Here is a 23,925-nt window from a genome sequence, read left to right on the forward strand (position 1 = left end):
TCTATCATGGTATGGGCATGTAATGTCAATGAAGATAATATTTTAAGGAAGGTGTTACATATGAATATGGATGGTTGTAAGGGCAGAGGAAGGCCGAAAAAGAGATGGATGGATTGTGTGAAAGATGATATGGTAAGATAAGAAGTAGATAACGAGATGACTGCGAACAGGGATGAATGGATGACAAAAACATATTACACCGACCACAAAAAATGGGATAAGGAAGAAGCAGATGATCTTAATGATTACAAGTAGTATTCATTACAGAATATTTAATTCAATAGAAGTTGTATAAACCTGCATGTGTGTGCCACAACAATACAAAATGGGTCATAGCTCAGTCTGGAGAATCACTCAAGGAGCAAAACACTGATCTTCAAAGTACATATTTAGTATATATATCAAGCGTCCATAGGTGCGGTAAAAAGATCAAACGGACCGTATGCTGGATCGACACCATCAAATCAATCAAACATGTCAATTGTGTAAATTGAACCTCCGACTAGAACGTGATAAACCACCATATCACTACGGTCTTAAACTATGAATGGACTTTTATTGAAGATTATTGAGTGGTGTTTCCCGCGGTAACGTTATACACTATTTCAGTACTAATGGAAGATCATAGTATAATAATGAAGTGTGGTCCTGGCCACCATGGCGAACTCATTTGAAAATAACTAGTGTCCACAGAGGATCGCGAACAGGGCTGCTTTTTTTTTTAGGTGGCAAACAATCATACGGCCCTTCTGATGGTAAACGGTTACCGCAGCCTATGAACGCCTGAAACACCAGGGGTGTCACATGCGCGTTGTCGACCCTTAAGAAACCTTAACCTGCTATTACTAGGTTTGGTTGCATTTGGACAGATATTAGAGGCCCTGACTTTGCTCAGATGCAGTCCAACTTAGCCGACAGACATCATTATAATCCTTGTTTTGTTTAGAAACTATATCACTTCGGAACAATGTATGTAACAGTAAAAGTATATCTTAAAACGGTGCAGTGGTTTCAGAGTTGAGTTTTAGATATCCTCATAATTAAATCCACTCTTTCTTTTTATAGTAGTAGGATGGTACAGTTAGTATAGATTAAATAGTTATTACGTATTTATCATTGTTCCAGTGCTGGACACTGGACAAATATGATAAAAAGAGATTGAAAGAAGTGGCCCCAAATAATGAACATTATGACCCCAAGTAATAATGTACTTACTTCCTAACTACACGGCTATAGGGGGAAGAGGATTGTTAGTAATGTGGGCTCATGACCCCATTATTACCAATGTGCCATGTCAGGTTGGCCTCCACACGGTTCTCCCTGGAAACTATCGTGATAAATTCCTAAACTACAGGACTGTTCACGTTTGCGTATACCTTATTTGCAGGCGTTTGGAATTTGGATGCAACAATAATATTTTTTAAAAAGACACACGAGATACTTTTACTTTTTTAAATACGAGCTGAGTTTCTTGTCGGTTCTTCTCATCTCGATATCATTCCGAACTGACGGTAGATTTGACATATCATAAGAGTCTGTAATAGACCTACATGAATAAAGATATTTTGAATTTGAATTTGAATTTTGTTAATTGGATCCGGGCGAAGTCGGGACATTACTCAATAATAATAATGAAATAAATTATGCCTAGTTCATACAATATTATTATTCTATGACAGCTGCAAACAAAGACCCCCGTCCAATTACAACGGGGATAGAAATTACGACGGCCTGCGCCGAGGTTCGAAGTCCTAGCGGTCCCCTCAGACAAGTCATATCCGCCAGGCAGGAGCTGACCTTCAGATGCTCCAGTCAGATGCAGTCCTTCCGCGGGTTTGGAATGTCATATGCACTCGCATCTATCGGTTGGTGAAGATGTAAAGATCATCTGCGGCCAACAACATTAGACCAGTTTAAAAAAATATCTCGCTTTGCTTTTTTAACTGAACGACTATCTAGTCGTTACCTGAACATTACCTAATGGGGTACCGTAAGTTCAAAATGCTGCTATTGAAAACTCGATAGAAACTAGCAGTTCAATAGTAATGATAGGGTAATTAAATAATTTATAGAAAGTCGTTAAAGCAGAAAATGTCTTTATAGCGGTAATTACATTTTAGAACAACGCCATCTAGTGTGCAAGATATTAACTAATTTTTACCAACCATAATGAATATCCTAACTAGCCTTGCCAGACTTCCCATATTTCGTCCCGTACTTTAGTACGGGACGAAATATGGGACATTTTAAACTAAGCCTAAAAGGCTTAGTTTAAAATGTCCCGGCGGGACTGACTTTGTTCCGTATTTGAATCGTGCTCCGTTTTTTATTATTAAATCGATCGATCTACGCTAGACAATTTGTCTTTTGATAATTTGTCCCGGGTAAAAAAGTATATTCCTGTATTTTTTTGCCTATTTAAGCGTTTGCCCCTTATAGGCTAAAAAAAATCTGGCAACTCTGATTCTAATAGTCTTGTTTAGGCCCTTTATTTTAATTCCGGATAGTAAATAACCGAAGCTATCATATGTTATTTATTTCACATTTCGCATATTTTTTAATAGGTACAAGTAATTTATGAAGTCCCGAACTTCTGAGATAGGTCTAGATAATACCTGTGTTTCGGAAGTCAGTGTCCTCTTCCATATTGAGGTGTACTTTAAGTGAATTTGTTAGGATATTTTACAATTTAAGTAGGTAAGTGTAATCGTAGGAAGGTGTGTGTGTATACCATACATTTAAAAACAAATATAAATTTAATAAAGATACACTCTCCCTCTGTCTATTTTTAGGTCACCACTCATTAGTTACAAGTAGTGAGTCGTCTTCGTTAGGAAAACTTAGCGTTTTCCCCTCTGCCTGTATAATTGAGTTGTTACAAATTAGCTCAGTTTCTTTTACGCTTTTCTTTTTCCGTCCCATTTTTTGCGGAGCTAATAAACCTCTAATCTATATTTATATAACAAAGAGCAAAGATTTGATTTATTGTATGTACACGAATAAATGAGTCTGAGTTTATTTTGTAGTAAATGCAATACTTGATGTACTCATTAATAATAATTTAGTTTAGTAACTGTTTTTGCAACGCAGCGCATTATACTCGTAAATTGACATAAAGTTTTTGGTGTTGGCCACACTGAAACTTACGACTTTTGGCATGTATTATTAGTAAACCAATAATAGAAACTAACAACATATCGTCATAACTGTTATCTCAGACGGGGTAGTCAGAGGTATTGTTGATATTGTGGTATTTTTTTTGTATATGATAATGGAATGGTGCATCTGCCTGCGCTAACGGTTTACGCTGGCGGGGCACCAGTGGAGGATGATAAGTGAACATGAGGTCAGGTTAGTTAGCACATCGTGACAAATTCATGATATTGTGGTTAACATGTTAAGGGTATGTTGGTACGCAACCCTTAACATGCCCACATTTTACTTGGTATATTTGAATCATACGTAGCAGTAGGTTAGCCTACCGCTGACACTATGATTATTCTTTTTTTGTCTATAACGGTTCCATAACATAAATAATTGAATGTAGACAAGCGGAGCACAATGTGATCCTTATGACATTTTTATTAACAATAACAAAAGATGGCGGGCGTTCATTCTCTTTTTTCTTCTTTTTTATTTAAAAATGTTCGTTTTGTTAGCGGCCAGTTATTTATTTCAGAACCCTAGTGCGTATTTCAAGCAGAATTTAGCCAATACCTGCTTTTATACGATACATTCCATAACGCGCGATCAGAAGCGCGCGCGAAATTGCGCGGGAAATAGTGTGATTGCGACTACTATTTTTGTGATCACTCTTTCGCGCGTGATAGTGCGAATGTGTTATGTCATTTTACTTTCTTTTTAAAATTAACATTCTGTGACATGTTTAAGATTTATAAATTATCAACAACTCTACATTTATGTTTTTGCTCCATAGTTTCAGAAGTTCGTCATTTTGCTATGATATTTAATTGCTTCCCATTGAGATATTGCATTTTGCATTGATAATTAATTATTAAAAAACGCTAATGCGCGCACGATTGAAGAAAGCGGGATGCGCGAACTGGTGGTGCTAGCGGTTTTTCTCGTTCTCTTTGCCTACATTTACATGCACATTCTTTCCTGCGTGATAGCTATTTCGCGCGTAAAAGTGTACGTGTAAAGGTAGCTAATAGGTGATGATAGATTAAATCAGACGTAGACACCCCATTCGTACCTGGTATCGATTTTTTGTAAATTTCTACTATAGTAAAGTTTAGTGTTAAAAACATAAAGTAAGAACAACAAGATGATATTGGTTACATTATATGCAGGTTTTACAGGTTCAAAATATATTGCGACCATAAAGCGAATGCCTACTCGGCGCCCCCGGGCGCCCCTCCGATCGACGGGATCCTCGATTCAAACGGGGATCAATATTACGACGGCCTGAGCCGAGGTTCGAACCCTAGTGGTGCCCTCAGACTAAAGTCGTATCCGTCAGGCAGGAGTTTGCCTTCAGCCGCTCCATAAGTCCTTCCGCGGGTTTGGAGTGCCATCTGCACTCGCCCCCTAACGTCCGGTGAAACTGTAAAGGCCAGCTGCGGCCAACAGCATTAGAGTAGTCCGAAAAAAAAAATGCCTACATCCTACAATTTTATAAACATGTATAAGACTTTATATTATAAGATAGCATAATGTAACTAAATAGGTAGGTACTATCAGTGTATGTTAAGATCCACAAATTCTTTTAGCTGTCGTAGACCCGTGGGTGTCGATATAGACCATTTTGGGAATCACTGGAATAAATGATTAGTTTGTGGAAGATAAGAATAATATCTCAATGGCATAACTACTAGTGTTGATATTTAAAGTGTTATTACAAATTATAGGGCGAAAATTTGAAGGTGAAACCAGAGTTGACAATATTAAGTAAAGTATACGGTCTCTTTGTTATTTACGGCTTGTCTGCTATGTTAATTATGTTAAGATATCTTCATTATACAAGAAAAGTTCATATTTTTAAAAGAGCCTTTTTCTTTTCTTCTAACGCAATATTATGAAATATCGTTGGTTTATGATCTTGGTTGAGGTTTTTTTTATGTTAATTACGTAAATGCGGTACTGGAGCATTACTTGGGCTAATTTGGGAGACCTATTTTTTTCTATATACCTAAGTATATATTATTATTTATATTTTCATTATCACTGAAGCCTTGCTAGCGTATGCCTTTAGAACACTCCAGTTTTTTGAATGCATGAATATGGAATGGTGCACCTGCTTGCAATTAGTATACGCTGGCAGGGCACCAGTGGAGGATGAATAAAAGAAAATTAAGTCAAGTCACCTGCTTGAAGTAGGATAATAATTCTGCATTAGTCGATAAAAAAGTATAATTTTTGTGGGTGGGGATTTTTTTATGGGTGATAAAGGAATAGTGCACCCGCCGTGATTGGATGAGTTAGGTTAGATAGCTCACCGTAACGAACTTACCACTTTTGGTGGTTTCCAAGGGGGACTACGTAGCGGTCGACATAACGTCGTAAATTGTTAGCAATGACATTACTATTTCCTATTACTAACAGTCCTTTTCTTCACCCCCTTTTGGGGGTAAGTTTTATTTGTTCACATTCAGCAAATATCCTGTTGATTTAGCACTCGAATTTTATAGCAATTTTTTTTTATTCCAGGTCTATTCCCTTTCGGCAAAGTGATAAAGTTGTTCACCGCGCCTGGTGATGAAGATGGCAGAGAGTGTCAACCGACTGGACACACGACAGCTCGATCGGGGGTCTGTCTTAACGCGTACGAGTGTCACGACCGCCAGGGGAAGGCCTCCGGCGAGTGTGCCAAGGGGCTCGGCGTTTGTTGTGTTTGTAAGTATGCTTTTGAACTATGTGGTCTAACAGTTCAGCACGCTTTACTTCTCATGGTCGCGGGTTCGATTCCTCGCACGGTACAAACATTTGTATTCATGAATATGATTATTTGTATCGGTGTTTTTGATCTATATTATGTATGCATTTACGTATATAGATACATACATACAAATATGTATGACTAAAAAGAAGCTTTCAAAAATCAAAAATCATTTATTCATGTAAGACATTTTAGCCGTTTATGAACGTGGAACGATGTTTTTTGTATTAATATATATTGTATTTCCCTACCTTGATTGAAATACCAAAGAATACAATTTGTCTATCTATTTATTGCTTTGCGAGCTGTTAATCATTATGGATTCTAGACAGCTTTAATAAACGAGGTTATATGTTATACTAGATGTTTCCGCGACTTCGTCCGCGTGGAATTTAACTTTATAGTTATAAAATAAAAGTAGCCTAAGTTACTCCTTATTACATCAGCTACCTGCCAAAAAAAGTCCCGTCAAAATCCCGTTTTGCCCGCGTTAATTTATCCCCTTAGGGGTGGAATTTATCAAAATCTTTTCTTAGAAGATGCCTACGTTATACTACTATGTAGCTTTATGCATGCAAAGTCTCAGCCCGATCGGTTTAAAATTGATAAACTTTCATCCCCTATTAAAATAGGGGATGAAAGTTTATATAAGCGGATTAGCGCGCTTTCTTAACGGATGCCTACGTTAGAACATCTACCTGCATGCCAAATTTCAGCCCGATCCGTCCAGTGGTTTGGGCTGTTAGATCACTACTACGTCAGTCACTTTTGAGTTATATATATTTAGATGCATGTATTAAAAAACGGTTATTTCAATATTACAAACAGACACTCAAATTTTATTTATATGTATAGATTATTATTGATTAAGTGACAAATGCATGTAAAATTAACAACATTATTTATATCGTGTGACGTAGCCACAAATGATGGGTCGATGAAACTTTCTTTGGAACCTAATGATCTATTCAAACGCAACAAATAAGCACATATTATAACTATAAATATACTAAATTAGATACCGCAGTGATTGGTCGATAACTCGATATTTACGTACCACTCTGGTTGTTTTATATGTATTTATAAAAATATTTATATTTAAGTTTTGTGTCATTCAGACAGTGCGGCTAAGGTAATTTGTTCACTGGTGAGGTAATGGAGTGATTAGTTTTAGGGTACAATGGGACTGGCATGTACTTAGATGGTACAAGTCCCTAAATTTAAAAACAAATAAAAAAAATAAAGAAAAGTTTTGTATCAGTTATTTATAAAGTTCAAACTTGTGGCGGCGTGATGGGCCGGGTGAATGTGCTCCCTCTAATATGGTTGAGTGCAATGATGACTGGCTCATCCGTCATACTCGTGAACGGGTGCTGCTTGTGGGGACTGGTATGTTTAGGTTACGAACACTGATTAGACGTTTTGCTTTTGCATTGCATATGCAGGTGGTCACTCTATTCTCCTCAATTTGAATTTGAAAATGAATCAGTATTATTGTAAACATGTACGATATTTATTTGAAAAGAATACGAGCTGAGTTTCTTGTCAGTTCTTCTCATATCGAAATCATTCCGAACTGTCGGTAGATTTGACATATCGTAAGAGTCATGTAGTGTACATGAATAAAGATAATTGAATTTTGATTTTTTATACACATAACACAAACTTTGTTTATCTTGGGACTAGATTGCACTGTGTAATTCACACAGATACCTAGTCCCGAGAACAGCTATTATATATTATACTAGCAGTTCCCGCGACTTCGTCCGCGTGGAATTTACCTTTATTTTTCTGGAATAAAAGAATTTTTCTAAAATAAAAGTAGCCTAAGTCACTCCTTATTATATCAGCTACCTACAAAAAAAGGGTCCAGCCATTTCAGAGATTAGCCGAAACAAACAGACAGACAGAAAAACAAAAATAGTAAAAAAATATTAAGGTGTATATACCGTATTTGTATTCATATACATGTAGTAAAAAATGGTTATTTCAATATTACAATCAGACACTCCAATTTTATTTATATGTATAGATGTATAGATTAGATACTCCACCAGCTGTCTGAGTACATATAGTCAGTCTGACTCTCCATCAGTACCTTCATCCTTACACTTTCGTTTTCTACATTAATTTTACATTTTAGTAACACCGTAAATCGTATTTGCTTTAAGACCTTCATCCTTCTATTATCTTAGTGCATGTTAATATTTTATCTTAGTAACTCCGTAATGTATAGTTAAATATATAACTAAATCGTTATATATTTAACTATACATTTTTATATGTTAAAGTATTATATACTTAACTATGCTTTTTCTACCGCTTATATCATGTTGAGTGTTCGGTTTGATGCCAGCTGCTGAGTTTCACCACCGTACCACCCGCCAGAAATTAAAATACCATCCTGATCATCTGGATGAATGGCGGTCCTCCACAGTGCATTTTTCTAGAAACTGTTTACAATGCACCACCACATTGTATAATCACCTTCCAGCAATGATATTTCCGAACCGATACGATATTGAAACCTTCAAGAAAAGAGCTTATTCCTTCTTAAAAGGCAAACGCACTTGCAATTCCCCTGGTGTTACGGGTGCTCATGGGCGGGGCACTATCACTTACTCATCAGGTTTGCCGTAAGCTTGTTTGTCCCCTGGGTTTTAAAAAAACCTAGCTCTTACTTCGTATAAAAAAACATGCCAACTTTATCTCTTTATTGATATAGATTTTAACGAGCATCATTACATAGTATAAAACAAAGTCGTTGTCGCTGTCTGTTCCTATGCATGTCCTACATGAACTACACAATGGATTTTCAAGCGGTTTTTTTTAATGGATAGAGTGATTCAAGAGGAAGGTTTATATGTATAATACATGTACACCAGTGCGAAACCGGGGTGAGTAGCTAGTTAAATAATAAGACAAACACTTTGAAAAAGAGATGACACCTAACGGGTAGCTACACATGCCCCACTTTCATATGAAAGTTGCGGTTTTATCAGTAATCGTATGGCATATTGTTCGGCAGTTGTAAATCACATTTACGTACCGTGTATAGGAAGTTACGACCACATATCGCAAGTTATGGGTTTTCTATACTGTAGGTTGATTTGATTTTATCATGGGATTTTATAGATAACGTTTTCATGATAATCTCGCCTCTTTACACTGTAATTTTATTGTTAAAGCCGGAAATAGGTGGTATTTGACGGCCTCTGTGGTATAGTGGTTTAGCTTTAGTTCCGTGGTCGCGGGTTCGATTCCCGTGCAAGGAATCGAAACATTTGTAATCATGAATATGAAAAAAATTTAAGGGTGGACTACCCCTAACATTTAGGGGGATGAAAAATAGATGTTGGCCGATTCTCAGACCTACTCAATACGCTCATAAAATTTCATGAGAAGCGGTCAAGCAGTTTCGGAGGAGTATGGGAACGAAAACTGTGACACGAGAATTTTATATATAAGATAAATACATAAATAAAAGCCTCAAACCTATAACACACCAGTTAAAAAAATATACCACATATTATGCGATTCGAACCCGCGACTACAGGAAAGCGGTGCTAAACCGCTAGACCATAAAAAAGAACGAGAACTCGATAGTCCATTCTCAATACATTTTGGATATATTGTAATGTATTTTCTATATGTATTATTAAAAGAATATATCTTCATTATATTATTTTATCATGACATAAAAAAACACACAGCTATCTGAGCGGATAATTATATGAAAATACTGTAATAATCTATACGCATAAATAAAATTGGAGTGTCTGTTTGTAATATTGAAATAACCGTTTCTTACTATTAAATACGGTACATACATACATACACCAAAATAACATTTTTTACAAATTTTGCTTGTCTGTCTGTGTGTCTGTTTGTCCCGGCTAATCTCTGAAATAGCTGGATCGATTTTGACCGGACTTTTTTTGGCAGGTAGCTGATGTAATAAGGAGTAACTTAGGCTTCTTTCATTTTATTTTTATTTTAGAAAAGTAAAGTTAAATTCCACGAAGACGAAGTCGCGTGTACAGCTAGTAATATATATAAGAAGTTAAAGATCGTAACCTGAATTATATAGACATACTGGTTTAATAGGCTAAATTAAAAGAAGTACTACTTGCGATGGTCGGGGGTTCGATTCCTCGCACAAATGTATTAATGAGTATGTATTTATAAAAAAAATTATCGATGTAGTTGTGTCTAGTACCCACAAGCTCTGCTTAAATTGGGACTGGATGGCGCAGTGTGAATTATTCTGAAATAAATTATATTGAGATGTAATAGGTTGAATTTAAAGTAAATAATTTCTATTTTCATAGTTGTTTAGCTGTTTTTTTTCATTCATTCATAAATTTACGAGCAACGCTCTTGTCGGTGGAGCTCTTACTACTTCTACGATCTACCACTCTTTTAACCTTGATACGCCACAACTCCAATTCTGTCTTTCACATGCTTGATATAGCTGTGCCTTGGTCTTCATCTCCCCCTCTTTTCTTCTATCTTTCCCTCAATAATTACTTTCATAAATTCCTCGTAACGTATCAAGTGTCTTAACATTTTTCTCGCCTATAGCATTCAATATCTGTCGTTTTTCTTTCACCCTGTGCAATACTTCGTCATCATTCCATAGTATAAAACAAAGTCGCTGTCGCTGTCCGTCCGTCCCTATGTATGCTTAAATCTTTAAAACTACGCAACGGATTTTGAAGCGGTTTTTTTTAATAGATAGTGATTCAAGAGTAAGGTTTATATGTATAATGCATGTACACTGGTGCGAAACCGGGGCGAGTAGCTAGTTTCCAAATAAAAAATATACAAAATACTTTTAATTTTTTTATTAATATTATATTCGACAAAGACATATAGATATAAGTATAGAGCATTAAGCGAGTCGTTTGTGTACCCCACAAAGTGGCTTCTGTTGCAATAAAGCGAGAAATAGTACTGAGCAAATTAGATATCCTGTTGAATAGCCAAGCCATTGTTGGAGATTTATACGCGAGTTATGTATAATATCTTGCTTTTGTTTTTCGGACTACTCTAATGCTGTTGGCCGCAGCTGGCCTTTACACCTTCACCGGACGTTAGGGGGCGAGTGCAGATGGCACTCCAAACCCGCGGAAGGACTTATGGAGCGGCTGAAGGCCAACTCCTGCCTGACGGATACGACTTTAGTCTGAGGGCACCACTAGGGGTTGGAACCTCGGCTCAGGCCGTCGTACTTTCGATCCCCGTTTGAATTGGACGGGGGTTCGATCGGAGGGGGAAATATCTTGCTAAATGAATGTTAGATTAACTGTAGTTTAATGATTATATAAATACTAGCTTTTGCCCGCGGCTTCGCTCGCGTTAATTTATCCCCTTAGGGGTGGAATTTATTAAAATCCTTTCTTAGGAGATGCATACGTTATAGTAGTTTTATGCATGCAAAGTCTCAGTCCCATCGGTTTAAAATTGACAAAGTTTCATACAAACTTTCATCCCCTATTTTATCCCCTTGGGGGTAGAATTAATCAAAATCCTTTCTTAGCGCATGCCTACGTCATAACCTCTACCTGCATGACAAATTTCAGCCCGATCCGTCCAGTGGTTTGGGCTGTGCGTTAATAGATCACTATGTCAGGCACCTTTGAGTTATATATATTTAGATACTGGCACACCCGGTTCTAGAATAAGGTTCTAAGATACAGTAATATTGCGACTATAAATGAGATGTAAGTTATCCTATCTTTCAAGTTGGATCAAATTGCACACTAAAAGGTCTTTTTGCGTAAGCGATCTCTTCCAGATAATCTTTGGGTAGCAAAGATAAGACAGAAGGTGGTAGATGACGCATGAATGGAATGAAAGAAACGTAAATAATTATATTTGTTCAAAATCTACCTTGTATCATCGTAAGCACAGATTATTATATTAGAGTCCGTTAGTTTGTGTTCCCGCGGTTTCTGTTCCCCTCCCTTACCTAGTACTGAACTGACCGTACAGCGGCCTTGACGCGCGCGCGCATTGTGTTGTGAATTAAAATAAATTAGAACTGTGTTAAACCTACTGTGAAACTGGAAAGCTAGCGAAGATATCTTCGAGACCCTGAAGCCCAAGAAATCCGCAGAACCATACAGGTACATGACAGACGTTTCCACACATATTTTTCCCTATATATATACATAGTAAATTCCCTAACAATATTATATACATATAATAATAACAATAATAATAATATGTGCATATTATTATAAACATATACATTAGTATTTATTATTTCTATTACAGTTGAGGTTTCCTGTGGTGGGACGGTGCAGAATAATCTCACATATTTCATGTCTCCCAGCTTCCCTGACCTCTGGAACGGGGAGCAAGACTGTGATATCACTATACACAAGGTTACAGAGGGCATCATGCAGTTGAGAATAGACTTTGTACACTTCACAATAGTGAGTATTTTCCGTTTTCCCCAATATAGCTAGATTTTATAAAACTCTGTGAACTTCACCATTGTGTTTTTTCTTTCTTTTACTACATTTTACCAGTTACTTTATTACTGCACTAGCTTTTACCCGCGGCTTCGCTCGCATTGAATAAAAAATATTTGTTTTTTTAATAAAAACATCCTGTGTTCCTTCTAATATCTTTAAGAACATGTGTACAAAATTTTATTATGATCGGTTCAGGAAACTATTGAACTGTTCAGTAGTTTTTTGCGTGAAAGCATAACAAACATCCTTACTTTCACATTTATAATATTATTATTATTATTAAGAATTGGTGCCTCCATCCCAAATGCGACTTAATTTTAAATAATTATTTTTAATTAAGAATTAAGTCTAAGTAATTAAAAGTTTACTTAACGTTTCATCTTTCATCAACTCAATTTAACTAATTAAAATATGGTAAAAAAAAGAAAAAAACTTACTATGGTGAAGTCAAGTCTAATAAAATATAGTAACTACGAAATTTTGGCATGTTTCTTGGCGTCAGATGTAACAAATGAACAAAATAAATCATTTACTGTCTCATTATATTTTACAGGGCCAACCAAATAGAGCTACAGGAGAATGTGATGAGGACGCCATGATTTTGGGAGAAGGGACCAACAACTTCACTATATGTGGACAGAATCACGGACAGCACTGTAAGAATTATATATAAAACAACAATTACTACATTCGGAGTCATTACAGTTACACTCACTCACTAAGTATATGACTCATTTTTAAACTGAGTGAGTGAATAACTAAAGAAGAATAACTTTAGGCTAATTTGTTGGCCTAGTATTAAAGTTTATGCTTGTACGTCTTACACAGTCCACTAGGTGGGATTCATAAATCTAACCCAAGTCATGATCATGTAGATCGTCATCATCGTCATCATCTCAGCCCGGAAGACGTCCACTGCTGAACAAAGGCCTCCCCCACGATCTCCACGACGATCGGTCCTACGCTGCTCGCATCCAACGCCTTCCAGCGATCTTGACTAGAAACCTTGTAGCTCAATAAACTAAAATTAATTTCAGTGTATTATACATTAACGAATGAGAGGGAGAAGCGTGACAGCGAGGAGTTATCCGGCACGAGAGGGACCCGTCTCTCCATACGCATCCGAGGCACGGAGATGCCGCGGATTTGGCTGCTGCGTCTGGCACAGATGCCGCTCGCGTACTCCGCACCACACGACTGTCTGCAGTGGTACAGGGAGAATAATGGTAAGTTCCAAATATTTTTCACGGCCTCGGTGGGTTAGCGGTTTAGCACACTGCTTTACTTGCGATGGTGACGAGTTCGATTCCTCGCACGGTGTAATAATTTGTATTCATCAGTAGATATGATTGTTTGTATCGGTCTCGATGTTTTCTGTGTATTTTATGTACGTATTAAAAAATTATCTTAGTTTGTATATCAGTCGTCTAGTACCCACAATACAAGCTCTGCTTACCGTGGGACTAGATGGCGCTGTGTGTTACAACCTAAATATATATAACTCAAAGGTGACTGACATAGTGATCTATCAACGCACAGCCCAAACCACTGGACGGATCGCGGATCGGGCTGAAATTTGGCATGCAGATAGATGTTATGACGTAGGCATGCGCTAAGAAAGGATTTTGATTAATTCTACCCCCAAGGGGTTAAAATAGGGGTTGAAAGTTTGCATAAAACTTTTCAATTTTAAACCAATGTGACTGCTGCGCTGTGTGTTACAATCTAAATATATATAACTCATAGGTGACTGACATAGTGATCTATCAACGCACAGCCCAAACCACTGGACGGATCGGGCTGAGACTTTGCATTCACAAAGCTACTATGACGCAGGCATCCCCTAAGAAAGGATTTTGATAAATTCCACCTCTAAGGGGATAAAATGAATGTTTGTATAAATCTTCTTAGATTTTGCCCTATTTTTTACACACTCTAAACAAAAGTAAAGCCGCAAAAACTACACCTAATTAATAATAATACTTAGTAATACGCGAGCGAAGCCGCAGGCAAAAGCTAGTTTATTATAAAGGTGGAAGATTGTGAGTTTGGATCGAAGGATGGATGCTTGTTACACTTTCACGCAAAACCCACTGTCATACGCCATTTAGTCTCAAGCTAAGCAGGGTTTGTGTTGTGGGTAGGTACTACACAACTGATAGAAATACTAATTTTGTTTGTAAATATACACACAATATATATAGAAAACAACTAGATCGATCAAACAGCAATACTCATTAATACAAATGTTTGTACCGTGTGAGGTATCCAATCCGCGACCATCGGATGTAAAACTGTGTGTTACACCGGTTTGACAAGCGAGGCCGTTAAATATCATATTGACTCGAGAGGTCTTTAGTACTGAGGCTCAGATTTAATCAAATTTTAAATGTTTTCGTTTATTGACCAGGCCTTTTAGTACATCAAAGTAAGGCTGCTATTTGTTATATAAAATCATAATATGAGAAAAGCTTAAATACTCAGACCAGTCTTCAAAGAGAGTCTACACTGACAGCGCTTTATAATGAAGTACATCAGTTTGTGTCAGTCAATTAATATGATATTAACAACTTGACAGTCTCGGTGGCCTAGCGGTTGCGTACAGCGTTTTACTTCTGAGGGTCGCGGGATCGATTCCTCGGACGGTATATGGTACAACATGTGTGTTTATGAGATAGTTTGCTATTACGATTTCAGTGGTCTGCCATTTTAGATACTTATTTCAGATGGTCGCAGATTCGATTTCTAGCACAATGCGAAAATTTTTATTAATAAGTATAATTGTTTATATTAGCCTTGGTCTATGTATATTAAATATGTATTTATAATCTTTATATGTAAAAATTACGTGCCACGTTGTTTGTTCGCAATGGACTAACCTACTGAACCGATTGCAAATTTGAATTGTACATTGTGTGCAATTTGATCCAACTTGAAAGATAGGATGGCTAACATCTCAATATACATAAAATTTCATACTACATAATATCGATTAGGAATTAATCAGAATGTATAAGGGATGAATCATAAACCGATAAAAGTTCTAAGTCTATTTAAAGATAAGTTTATAGTCGCAATATTATTTTATTGCAAATAATTTTTATATATAAAGCAACTATTACCAACAGCAACGCGTGGCCTAGTCTGCTATTATCTTGCATAAAAAAACCGATAATACAAGGCGTTCCTCTTGCAGGTACGATCAAAACGTTCAACTATGCGATCAACGGGCGCCACCTGTCCGGACATGACTACCGGGCGTGTGTCAGACACAACGTGGGTTACTGTTCCATGAGGTACACGCCGTGCGACGGTCGCTCGTTCAGGATCGGCGCTGGTGGAGGTCAAGTCCAGAATACGGATCCTGGTAAATATCTTAATTTGTACTAGTGGTCGTTTAACTGTGCGATCAATGGGCGCCACCTGTCCGGACATGACTACCAGGCGTGTGTCAGACACAACGTGGATTACTGTTCCGTGAGGTACACGCCGTGCGACGGTCGTTCGTTCAGGATCGGCGCTGGTGGTGGTCAAGTCCAGAATACGGATCCTGGTAAATATCTTAATTTGTACTAGTGGTCGTTTAACTATGCGATCAACTGGCGCCACCTGTCCGGACATGACTACCGGGCGTGTGTCAGACACAACGTGGGTTACTGTTCCGTGAGGTACACGCCGTGCGACGGCCGCTCGTTCAGGATCGGCGCTGGTGGTGGTCAAGTCCAGAATACAGATCCTGGTAAATATCTTAATTTGTACTAGTGGTCGTTTAACTGTGCGATCAATGGGCGCCACTTGTCCGGACATGACTACCGGGCGTGTGTCAGACACAACGTGGGTTACTGTTCCGTGAGGTACACGCCGTGCGACGGTCGCTCGTTCAGGATCGGCGCTGGTGGTGATCAAGTCCAGAATACAGATCCTGGTAATTATAATTAATTAATTTATTATTTTAATTTGCTTTAAAGGTCGAAATTTTGCCATTTCATGACAATAGGCGTCACAAGCATACATGTCACATTGTGTGTGTCTGTGAGTCATACAATGTGACATATATACAGTATAAATGTATATAGACGACGATTATCATTTCGGTAGACATCCTAATTACCCCGGGGTACTAAAGTTACCCCGACTTCTATTACTTTTTTCATAAAAAACACAATTTCGTAAAATTTTATTATAAATCCGTTCACTCGCAAAATATACAGTCATATATTTTTTTTATACTACAATGGTAGCAAACAAGTATACGGCCCATCTGATGGTAAATGGTAACCGTAAGCTATGGACGCCTGAACTACTAGGGATGTCACGTTCGTTATCGACCCTAGCTTTATAATATCAGTATGGATTGAACCCACAATCCTGGTTGTGACAGACACCAGCGCGGATAGTTCTACCACACCAGTACCGCAACGGTCCACTACGCCGGCATATGCTACTCAGGAGAGCATGGACTCACAAAATGGTTTTCTGATGACACTATTTTTGTAGTACCCCTACCTTATGGTTGTATGGTGTCCATGATTACCTATAATAATGTCCGATCAAAACGGGTATTTAGAGCCATACCCTAAAAACCCTTTGTGGTCGAAAATGAAAATGGAATTTCGGCTTCTGTTTCTAGTTTCGGTCAAAAACTAATATTGTTGTAAGACATTCTTTGAAACAATATTCAAGTTTTGATTATTAGCTAATTATTATTACTATTAATTAAAAGATTATAAAAGTTTATTATTAAAAGATTATTTGGTAAATTATTGACTTTGTAGATAATAGAAATATATTTTACTATAAGTACATATATAGATGTAAAACATATTTGAATTGTGTTTTGATTTGTATTAATTTTAAGTAATTACGAAAACAAAGTCGAAACTGAAGGCGAAATTGCAGTCTGACATTATTGATTTCTAACAAAAAAATATAATATATTGTACCATATGTATTCCTATAGAATTAACTGTAGTTAGATAGATATTAATGAATAATATTTTAAGAAAGGTGTTACATATGAATGTGCATGGTTATAAGGGCAGAGGAAGCCCGAAAAAGAGATGGATGGACTGTGCGAAAGATGATATGGTAAGAAAGGAAGTAAATAACGCGATGACTGCGAACAGGGATGAATGGAAGCGAAAAACATATTACGCCGACCACAAATAAATGGGATAAGGAACAAGCAGATGATGAGATAGATATTAATGAATGTGTTGTTATTTATAAATAAATTAAAATTGTAGCCTGTTATATGTAGCACTTCTGTAGAAGAAAATTTAATATATTATTTAAGACTATTTAAACAAATATGCTATAAAATATTAGAGAAGCTTTGTCCTAGCCATCATAACATTTTCTTATTACCTTGTATATACTCGTAATAGAATTCTATAATTAGAAATATATCTAATGAACTTATAATATTTGACGCTCTCGATGGTCTATCGTTTCAGCACACAGCTTTACTGCCGATGATCGCGAGTTCGATTCCTCGCACGATGCAAACATTTGTATTCATGAGTATGATTGTTTGTATTAGTCTGCTCTTTGTACATTATGTGTGTATTTATAAAAAAAAATGAACTATGAATTTATACAGTTGTCTGGTACCGTAAAACAAGCTTGGTTTAGCGTAAGATATATCCATTAAGTAACAAGACATCACAATGATCGTCACATGTACATCATGTACATGACGATGTAGATGATTTGTAAGTAAGTACTTTGTGATACCCATCGGTATCATGTCATATGATGATGTTAAAATAGCAGCGTATTTTTCATATAAAAATTCTTAAATATTTTGTTCGACTTTCAGTGAGTACATCAATGTCCACGGAAGTTCCTGGTGATATACAAGAAGATCAGATGGAAGGCTCTGGTGCTGATCCAAATATAGCGCCGACCATCCAGTCTGCACCAGTTAAGCAATCCTCGAGCTTTACTTCTATGGTAAATATTATGAATATTTTCTGTTAATTCAAAACTATTGAACATGTTCATTTATCCTTTGCAGTTTATATTTTATTTATAATATATAATATTATTTAGTTATTTATTGAATAATATTTTAAAGAAGATGTTACAACAATATGAATGTAGATAGTTATAAGGGTAGAGGAAGGGCGGAATGAACTTGGAATGTACGTGATATAGATGGCTGTTGATACAGACTGCTGACCCGTAAAAGCGATGAATGAAAGGCGACTGCATGCAACTCAAATGTGAATGTTGATATTGATGTGTGGTGTGACAAGAATGGATAAAATAAATAATTGTATCTTAGTACACACATCTAGACTATATTACAGGAAATTGTGAAAGCATATAGAAAGTGTGAAAGATGATATGGTAAGAATGGATAAGATAAGGAATGAATACATTAGAGGCAGTATGAAAATGGCGCCGGTGTCGGAGAGGATGAAGAGTAACCGACTATTGTGGCCCATAGGCATGCAGTACAAATGAAGATAATATTTTACATATGAATGTGGATGGTTATAAAGACAGAGGAAGGCCGAAAAAGAGATGGATGGACTGTGTGAAAGATGATATGAAAGGGAGTGAATACGAAATGGTAGGAAAGGGAGTAAATAACGAGATGACTGCGAACAGGGATGAATGGAAGAGAAAATCATATTACGCCGACTACAAATAAATGGTATAAGGAAGAAGCTGAAATGGTAGGAAGGAGTAAATAACGAGATGACTGCGAATAGGGATGAATGGAAGAGAAAAACATATTACGCCGACCACAAATAAATGGGATAAGGAAGAAGCTGAAATGGTAGGAAAGGGAGTAAATAACGAGATGACTGCGAATAGGGATGAATGAAAGAGAAAAAAGTATTACGTCGACCTAAAATAAATGCGATAAGGAAGAAGCAGATGATTCTTTGCTGTTTCTATTGTACAATACCAAAAGTTTAGTTGGTGTTATATAAGAAACAAAATTGTGTGTTTATTTTTGTTGCTTATAATGCGTTTGTATTGCTCTAAAACACAATTTATAGAATTTTATTTGACCTTCAATATTTGACTTTATATATAATTTGACCTTGTATATAACTAATAGCTACCTTTACACTACACGTTCTTTCATGTGCGAACAGAAGCTCATGCGATTTAGCGCGGGAAAGTTAGCGATAACCATTGAGTAATCGCATTCTACAAAAATTTGTGATATCTATTTCGCGCGTGATAACGCGTCTGTTTCATGTCATTTCACGTTCTTTTAAGATCTTATGTTTTATTCCACATTTTTTATTTTCTAAAGACTTGTTTAAGATTCATAAAGATAATTAAGTATCAGAACAAATCACACAGCGACATCTAGTTCCAAGTTAAGCTAGACAACTGATACACATACATAAATATATATTTTTTTCGCAAATATATAAATATTATACATAGAAAACACCCAGACCGACATAAATAATCATACTCACGAATACAAATGTTTGTGCCGTGCGAGGAATCGAACCCGTGACTATTGTAAGTAAGGCGGTGTGTTAAACCGCTAAACCACCGAGGCCGAATTATAAGTTGTCAACAACTCTATAATTAGTCAGATGTGCCTCATTTAGCAATGATAATCAGTTGTTTCAAAAAGGCGCTCAAGCACGCATGATTGAAGAACGTGGGAATGCGCGAGCGCGGTGCGCGGGAACTTTTTCGTTCTCTTTGTCTACATTTATATGGACATTCTTTCCTGCGTGAAAGCCGATTTTCACGTAAAATAGGGTACATGTAAAGGCAGCTATTAACTTCTTTCAACTACAATTTCGTACCTAGAAATGAATGATTTCTCAATATCTTGTAGACTGCACATTGAATGATTGAACTGTTCAAATATTTCGTAATACCTAATTTTTGAATCCGTCAACAAATGTTTTTCTGTTCCATACATATGTACATTGTAGATATACATATACACACATTTTTGTCAAAATTGCCAACCATAGAAGGATCCTCGTAGTCCTGTAAATTATAGTCTACGATTAAATATAAGTTCAGCACCATTCATGAAATACAGAAAAATATGAGGTAATTTATCACTGGATACTAAATTTTCTAGTGTTGCAATTATTAGTATCTACGAGGCATTTTTTACGGTTGGCACGTCTGATATATGTTATCTGTAGATTTTAATGCACGTGGCGAGGCCCTACATTAAAATGTCCAAATAAAAGCCTATTTTCATACTCACGAAATTATTCCAAATTTCCACCCAAAGTACGCCAACTAAAAATGTACTAAACAAATATACCCAATCTAACAAATGGTTAAAGATTTATATTAATTCTAGGTCCCCCGGCAATAAAACACCTATCTCGTTTTAGTGGGTCATTATTTTGTATTAGATATATATTTATATTCTTAAATTTATATGTACCTACAATAGACATTTCATATAAAGCTATCTCTCGGAAAATATAACGGGTTTCAAAATTCTTGATTAGACTTCACTAAGTTTAATAATATTCTATTACCTATTTGCAAATGTTTCAGAAATATTCTAAAGTTAATAATTACTATTTGAACGCGAAATTAATACAAATATATTGAGTAACTTCATATTAGGGCTATCACACATGTTCCAGATTCTGTTCTTAAGCAGTGTTGTCAGATTTTAATGTCATTGTATCTCAAATTTGAGATTGCTTTATCCCTGTTATTACATTTTATGATAATGTAGATATGTCCATCCATCACCTGGGCTTGAACCATCCAGCAGGATTTTTTGACAATAGGTGTAACACCTGAAGCGACGCTAAACCGCCAAGAATGGCATTAAAGTGTCAGCTCTGATCCTCATCTGAGCATCATCTGTAATTATCATATCTCATCTTATATTACCATCGTTTCCTTCCTGTCAAGTTTTATTTTTGTTACTAAATTTAACGAGTACCACAGGTACTAGTTGTTTTACAGTTGTTTTATTGCTTAATACTAAAAGCAAAATTCGGTTACTTCTAAAAACATCGAAGGAACTTTACAAATATCTAAATAATTAAAAAGTACCTAAAAATAATCTCGGTAAATAGTTTTATCAAAAATCTTTGCTGACAAAATACGCTTTGCAAATAACCTTGTATTCTTAAGAAGAGAGTGGAATGAGGAAGTGAGAGATATAGTTCTTAAGAACAGAATTGAATTAGGAACGGAGAGATTACTGGGAAATATATGTCAATTGGATTTGTATTGTAAATTTAATGATGTCTTTTGGAATCGGTTTTACAACCTTCTATTCTATTCTATTACCCACCTGTCCTTGTAGTTAGATTAACATAACTAATATTTAGATCTGGAGCTTTATCTGGCCATCTTGGCTCTGGGGGCAGAGCGGCAGGAGTTCCGGCCGGGGTGAAAGGTGGAACGCCAGGACGTGGGACAACAATTGGAGCCATGATTATCCTGATGAAGAAGATCCTCGTAGCGGACAAGAAATCATGCTTTGGGATGGTGAAGATGAAATCAATGAAGCTAAAACGGCCCGAAATGCAAGGGATATACTATGGGATAGCAAGAAATGGGACTTAGCAAATTTTGGTTGGATGCGTCTGTCCCCCTATGCTCAGCATTTCAAAGGAGTAGATGATAAGTTAAGATACTATGGATATGGAAACTATGGTGCTGGTTTGAAGGGCTATGGAAGGCAGAGATGCCAAGACAGAATAACCATACAGTGTGAGAATGAATATTTTGTATCCGTGAGTATATTTATGATTTTAACGAATTTTGATGATCCTGATGTTTTAGTGATTTAAAACACCGCTTTTCCCGATAGTCGCGGGTTCGATGCCTTGCACGGTACAAACAATTGTGTTCATTAGTTAATTGTGTATCTTACTGAGTGTTTTTTAAATATATTATGAATGTATTTACAAAAAATGTATCTAACTGTATTTATATCAGTTGTCTTGTACATAAACAAGCTCTTCTTAGTTTGGGATTAGATGGCGCTTTATGGATTGCCTTTAGTTATTATTTAATAAGTAATGTGACCATGTCTTTTCTACCCCGACCTTTAGACTCCAAAGGTCAAGGGTTCGAATCTGCCCAAATTATAAAACTGTCACTTCACTGCTAAATCTTTGGTAATGGAAATTTCGACAACAAACCAGATTAATCTGAGAAAAGTAGATAGGTTCACCCCTGTTACGAATTTCAAATAAACTGTGAATTATAAAAGTTCTCCATGACTCCGACTGACTAAACTTATAGTCCTAAGACCTACCACATTTGCTCCTTTCTTACATAATATAATTATTATTTTCAGAGTTCGTTGTACAGCTTGCCAGGAGTGTGTGATCCTCATCACTGCGGCTCCAGCTTCTGCCCAGGTGTGCAGTTTGATCATTGTCGAGTGGAGACTTCGGTGAAGCCGTTCAAAGTGTCCGTACACTTTGGACCTCCCACCAAGAAGTCCAATCCTGAAGAGAATATCGGCGCTTGTTTGAGATATAACCAGTTGCCGTGTGATGTATGATACCTTTTATTATAGGGTATTGGTATTAGTGACCAACGAAATTTCAGTTTCGACTGTGGTTTCGGTTTCGGTCCTGATTTCTGTTTCGGTTTCAGTCATGATTTCGGTTCCGGTTATGATTTCGCTAACGGTTTTAGTCTCAATTTCATCCTTTAAAGTGATCGTACGGATTTGACCTCAATAAGATTAAACTCAATAAATAAGTTGAATCCTGAAGATAATATCGACACCTGTTTAACGACTGATTATGATGCCGTGTGATGTATGAACAATTTTATTACAGAGTATTGGAACCGACGAAATTTCTGTTTCGATTTCGGTCACGATTTCGGTTTCGGTTATGATCTTGATTTCGATTTTGGTATCAGTGTGTATCAGTGTAGTCCCGATTTAATCCTCCAAAGTGATTCATTAGACATTCTAATCCTAAACAAAATATAGGTTCATGTTTGTAATATCAACCGAAATATTTGTTATCGTATAACATTTAATAGATTATATCCTGGACTGTCCGAATAAAATTTCTGGTTTGTTTTCATTAGTAAATTGACCGAATCTTTGACCGAAATTGATCATGTACTATTGTAAATACCTACCTAATACCGCTCCATAACATAATGAAGCTGATTCAAAATCTCATAAATTTATTAGTATCTTTTTAGAATCAATCAATTAGTGAATCAAAATTCTAATTTAAAAAAGAACTGAAAATCTTAATTCTAAATTAAAAAACATAAAGTTTAATTCTGTCTCAGGTGTCAAATTTAGTTTCGGGCCAGTATTGTAACTGTAGACCGACTACGTAAATACTATATATACTATAGTTCATATGTGTAATATGCTATAGTACATATATATCTTTATTATCTCAGAATGGTACTTCAGAATCGCATCCTGTATAACAAATTTAAATATATCATTGTAATCAGAGTTTCCCCTTGTAAAATATCTTTAAAATGAACTCTGTGAGTATCATAATCCAATATAGAGAAAGAGTTATGTGCAAAATTAGTGCCATGGCGTGTATATTAAAGTACATATACCTA

At 36.3% G+C, this 23,925-nt stretch overlaps 1 protein-coding gene across 1 annotated transcript in view; it reads left to right on the forward strand.

Moving 5' to 3' along the window:
• The window catches only part of LOC131848804 (uncharacterized), a 70,586-nt gene extending 47,150 nt beyond the window's left edge, over positions 1 to 23,436 (forward strand). The window contains exons 2-10 of the mRNA XM_059198739.1: positions 5,671 to 5,856; positions 12,182 to 12,342; positions 12,938 to 13,040; positions 13,422 to 13,610; positions 15,581 to 15,732; positions 15,961 to 16,123; positions 18,206 to 18,339; positions 21,693 to 22,100; positions 22,670 to 23,436. Coding sequence (XP_059054722.1) covers positions 5,671 to 5,856; positions 12,182 to 12,342; positions 12,938 to 13,040; positions 13,422 to 13,610; positions 15,581 to 15,732; positions 15,961 to 16,123; positions 18,206 to 18,339; positions 21,693 to 22,100; positions 22,670 to 22,879 — 1,706 coding nt within the window. The 3' untranslated portion in view covers positions 22,880 to 23,436. The remainder of the gene's footprint in view (positions 1 to 5,670; positions 5,857 to 12,181; positions 12,343 to 12,937; positions 13,041 to 13,421; positions 13,611 to 15,580; positions 15,733 to 15,960; positions 16,124 to 18,205; positions 18,340 to 21,692; positions 22,101 to 22,669) is intronic.
• Positions 23,437 to 23,925: the final 489 nt, after the last annotated feature.

This window comes from Achroia grisella, unplaced genomic scaffold (genome assembly GCF_030625045.1).
Source record: "Achroia grisella isolate CSIRO2021 unplaced genomic scaffold, CSIRO_AGI_Agris_v1 utg592, whole genome shotgun sequence".
In the NCBI taxonomy this organism is placed as follows: Eukaryota; Metazoa; Arthropoda; class Insecta; order Lepidoptera; family Pyralidae; genus Achroia; species Achroia grisella.